The sequence below is a fragment of the Larimichthys crocea genome, unplaced genomic scaffold (genome assembly GCF_000972845.2).
Source record: "Larimichthys crocea isolate SSNF unplaced genomic scaffold, L_crocea_2.0 scaffold661, whole genome shotgun sequence".
NCBI classification, from domain to species: domain Eukaryota; kingdom Metazoa; phylum Chordata; class Actinopteri; family Sciaenidae; genus Larimichthys; species Larimichthys crocea.
The window spans coordinates 164488-169335 of record NW_020858706.1 but is presented as its reverse complement, the minus strand read 5'-3'; the positions used below and the strand labels follow the sequence as shown (position 1 = coordinate 169335).

General features: G+C 38.9%; 1 protein-coding gene across 1 annotated transcript; it reads right to left on the bottom strand.

The window, feature by feature from the left end:
* Positions 1 to 1925: 1925 nt before the first annotated feature.
* On the bottom strand, positions 1926 to 3989 carry LOC109136902 (G2/M phase-specific E3 ubiquitin-protein ligase). The gene is made up of 4 exons (XM_027276878.1): positions 3721 to 3989; positions 2908 to 3080; positions 2419 to 2633; positions 1926 to 2349 (listed from the first exon to the last, which is right to left on the bottom strand). Exons 2-4 carry the CDS (start codon positions 3036 to 3038, stop codon positions 2111 to 2113), a joined length of 585 nt encoding a protein of 194 aa, XP_027132679.1. The 5' UTR covers positions 3039 to 3080; positions 3721 to 3989; the 3' UTR covers positions 1926 to 2110.
* Positions 3990 to 4848: the final 859 nt, after the last annotated feature.

Here is a 4848-nt window from a genome sequence, read left to right as displayed (position 1 = left end):
CAATAACAAATTACTAACTACAGGTAAAACATCCTTGAGCAGCCTGGTTGGGAATGGGTCTAAGAGACAGGTTGACGGCTTAGCTGCAGAAATGATTAAAGTTATTTGATGAAGGTCAATTGGAGAAAAACAGTCTAAATACATAACAGGTTTTACAGCTGTTTCAAAACTTGCTGTATCAGAATGCAGATCAATGCCTGTTGAGGGCAAGAGGTGATGGATTTTGTCTCTAATAGTTATAATCTTATCATTAAAGAAGCTTATGAAGTCAATGCTACTTAGACCTAAAGGAATAGATGGTTCAGTAGAGTTGTGATTCTCTGTTAGCCTGGCTACAGTGCTGAAGAGAAACCTGGGGTTGTTCTTATTCTCCTCAATTAAAGAAGAGTAATAGGCTGCTCTGGCATTACGGAGCGCCTTCCTGTACGTTTTGAGAATTATCTTGCCAGACGAGATGAGATTCTTCCAGTTTAGTGGCATGCCATTTGCGTTCAGATTTACGTGCCTCTTGCTTTAATTTACGAGTCTGCTGGCTATACCATGGTGCTAACCTTCTTTGTTTAATTATCTTCTTTTTCAGAGGTGCAATAGAGTCTAGAGTTGTCCGTAATGAGCCTGTAATACTATCAACAAGATGGTCTATTTGTGAGCCAAATGTCGTAATTAATGCCATCAGGTTGGAACTTCGTGGACCTGGACAACTGTTTGGCTACCGAACAATGTGGCAAACAAAAGTACAGCCTTCGAGTGAGAAGAGATGACGTGATGAATTTGCTCCGGGAGCTTAACCCTCGAGGGTGTGAGAGGAGAGCACGCAGAAGGTTCGTAAGAAGAACCTACCATTCAATGGGGCCGAACTATATGTGGCATGCTGATGGCTATGATAAACTTAAACCATTCAGTCTGGCCCTTTCAGGATGCATAGATGGATTTTCACGTAAAGTACTGTGGCTTGAATGTGGACCAACAAATAATAACCCAAAGGTGATCGCTCATAATTTCCTGTCATGTGTGCGAAACCTTGGTGTCATCCCCATGAGATTGAGAACTGATTGCGGCACGGAGAACGGCATTATGGCTGCGATTCAGTGTACCCTACGTCACCATCACCATGACTACTACTCTGGAGCGTCCAGCCACATGTATGGCTCATCCACTAATAACCAGCACATTGAGTCCTGGTGGTCCATATTCAGAAAGGGAAGGTAAGTGGCCTTCATAAAGTAATTTTATATTTAAATATATGTACACACAGAGAGAGAGAGAGACATATCATTATATCATATATCCATGTCTATAGATAGATAGATCCCAGTTCTGGATGGAGTTATTTTCAGACCTCCGAGATGCAGGATACTTCAACGGGAGTCATGAGCATCAGTGCCTATTGAGATTTTGCTATGGTGATGTTCTTCAAAAGGACTTGGATGAGTGTGTGAGACTGTGGAACAGTCACAGGATTCGCACTTCCAGAACAGCGTCATGTCTTCTGTCTTTTTTTTTTTTTTACTTAAATGTAAGTAAATGCTGTTATGTCTTCTATAGATTTGACTCCAGAGACTGTGGATTTGAAATTGAACACACTGAATTGGATGGCTTTCCTGAGGCAAGCCTATCAATAGCTACATGTGGGGACCCAAACATGCAGGAGTACTTGGACTTTGCTATAGAGCGCCATCAACTACAGAAGTCAGAAAACTGGGAGTCTGCAACAGGACTGTACATGAAGCTAAAAGAAATTGCTCACCTATAAAACAATCAAAAAGTTAATAGTCTTTGAGGCTTTTCTTTTCTTCCTGCTATTTATTTCAGAGTGATTAAGTTTTTTTTTTTTTTCTATGCCCTGAAATCTGATTTGTAGTGGTGGAACACTGCCGTCTATGTCTGAATATCACCCAGTTTTTTGGTGAAATAAATGAATCAAGTACTAGCAAAGTAATGCATATTTATTCAATTTTTGCAAGTACAAAAACTAAAACTTGTTGGCCTTCTTTGTTTATTTTGTCTAAAATATAATGGCCATTATGTTAACTGTGAGAAAAAACATGCTCACATATCTTTACATTATAAAGATTCTTAACAACCTTTAATAACAACCTTTTCAGAGTCCCTAGGGGACTTGTAGCTTAAAAACATCCAAATCCTGGGGAATTTTTAAGTCCAAAGTCCACACAGTGTAAGTGTCTAGGAGTGGTAATTTCAATGTGTTTGAACATGTATTTGCCATTGGGAATGGAGAGTCATCCAGGAACTCGATTTTTGGTGATGGTTCCAATCCAGATGGGGGAAGTGAAGTCAGTCCAGTTGCAAACATGAAAACATCTTCCACAGACACAGCAGCCTGACCTTCTGCAAAGAAAAAATGTTCAGCACCTTGGCAATGTGCTTTCTCAACTAAAATATGAGTGACTTACAAACCTTCACAGTCAAGGAGATAGTCCGCCCAGTAGCCCAAAGTTTCACTTTCTTTACATGTCCTGTTACTCCCTGGTGGACTGAGGTCAGGTTTGAACAGTCTCTCAAGCTGAAGAGCAGTTAGCCCCTTTTCCGAGTGGGTCAGGACAGGGGACAGCAAAGCAGGGTGTAGCTGTAGTGCAGTGAAAAACTGAAGGGCTGAAAGACCATCTTTGAATCTAAAGAGTGAACACAAACGTTTCATTTTTGTGTAGTGACAATCACATTTAAATTACCCAAAGAAAACTATTAAATATTCTCTAAAATGACTATCCACCTTAACAAATATACATTTGAAGATTGGTTGTGTGTTGCTCATAACTGATCTAAAGAATCCCATGTCTTGTTTTGCACATGGCAAGACTGGAATGACACAGAGGGCAGGGTGGCTTGAGCACTTTTAGACCATGAGGCATTCTTACAAAAATCCCATCATTACAAATATGATCTTACCTGTCAATTACAGATGAGTTGCGGTCAATAATATACCAGTGGAGGGAGTCAGACACAATGTCTTTCTTTGCTTCAACAGTAGCCACATGTCTCAGACAACCTGCTGTCTGTAACATTGTGCTGTGTCTCATGGTACATTCTCACAGAGCATCAACTGAAGCAGCATTCTCAATCTGAACAACATAAAAAGAAATATAAACACTCAAGTCAATAACTGTATGTACTGTATCTCCTTGCCTGTTTTTATTATCCCAATTACAGTCAAAAGTTTGGACACACTCATTTAAGTATATGGTAAAGTATGTCTGATTTTTTGATTGTTACTGTGCATAGCATAGTGTAATGTTGCACTATCACAAAACAATAAATAAGGGTAATTCTGTTTATTTGATTAAGGAAGGAAAAATTGTTTCAAAACACTGCAGAGACTATGTAATACGCTGCTATACCACACTGCAGCCTTATTCTGTTCTCACCTCTTGCAAAGCTTTCCGTATTTCTTCATCAGTTATTGAATTAACTGTTGCTTTAAATGAAGGCTGGCCAGCAAGATAATGTACAACATCTTCTGACAGGAAATGGGGTCCTGGACCTCCATGCACAATTGACACTGCAATCATCTTTCCTGCCAGGTAGTACTCATCCTCCCTAACAGCAGTGAATGAAGTCATATAGCAAAATCAAAACATGTAATGTATTATGTACACTATAATGTATTAAGATGAAACTCAAGCAACAAAGTATATGTCACGTGATATATATGGTTATTGATCATTAACCATTAGTATAGTACACATCTAACCCTATGCATACCATTTGCATTGTAGACCAAGAACCGATGTCCTTCTGGTCCATCAAAAATGGGCCGGTCTTTCAGATGTTTCATTAGCAGAGTTAAAAACTCTCGCCTTGGTCCACCTGTGTCAATTCCTTCTTCCAAAACACCAGCATCATCAGTAAATTTGACCAGCATGTCACAGGTTTCAGAGTATGTTGTACACTTGAAACCTCTGACTGCTCCATCCCAAACATTAGCCGTTGAGATGTTGAACCTGCTGACTCTTCCATGATCAACGGGATGTGATAGGTTGGCAATAATGTCAGGTAGAGTAATGTTCATCTCCTTGCTGTAATGACAAAAAAAGTGACCTAATTAGTGGATTTTCCACTTTTACAAAAATTATTTAAAGACCAGAAATGTTGTACAGCTCAGTTTACATTGGTGTGTGTTGTAAACTCTTCATATTGTCTGCAACCAACTCCTCATCCTCTTCCTCAACACATGGTGCATACAGGTCTGTGTATTTACTGGTGGAAAATTAACATTTGCACGTTAAAACATCTTAACATAACAAAACATTTTTCTTTTCTGCGTAATTAATGAATTAAAATTAACTGAGTCATTATCATTTTTTATTTACCTGTAGCAAGTAGTCCTGACTGGACTTGTTTCATGTGGCTCCAGATCCTCACTATCAGATATTACTATCGAAATTAGTAAGGTTGATACACTTGATCTCAGGACCATGCGGACTGTTCACTCACTCAGTATCAAGCATATTTACTGTATCATTTTTCAGCAATTCATCCTCAAAGTTCATTATTTTGAATTGAAAATCCTCACTCCAGTCCTGAGATCAAGTGTACAAACCTTTGTCATAAATTATGGATCAAAGGGATTTTACAGTGGCGTAATAGGTTTGCTCGCTCCGTATCATGGACTACATGCATTTGCCATACATTCTGTAATACGGGCGCACTTGATTTAATACACTAGACTATTGTTTTGTTTTCTCGAGATCTCAAATTAATTATTTCGTTATCACGAGAAAACTGAGGAAATTATCTCGTTATCACGGGAAAACAGGTGGAATGAAATGTATGTATGTATGGCCTTTTAGGGCTTCCGTAAGATTTGTTCCAGAGTTTGTAAATTTGTTC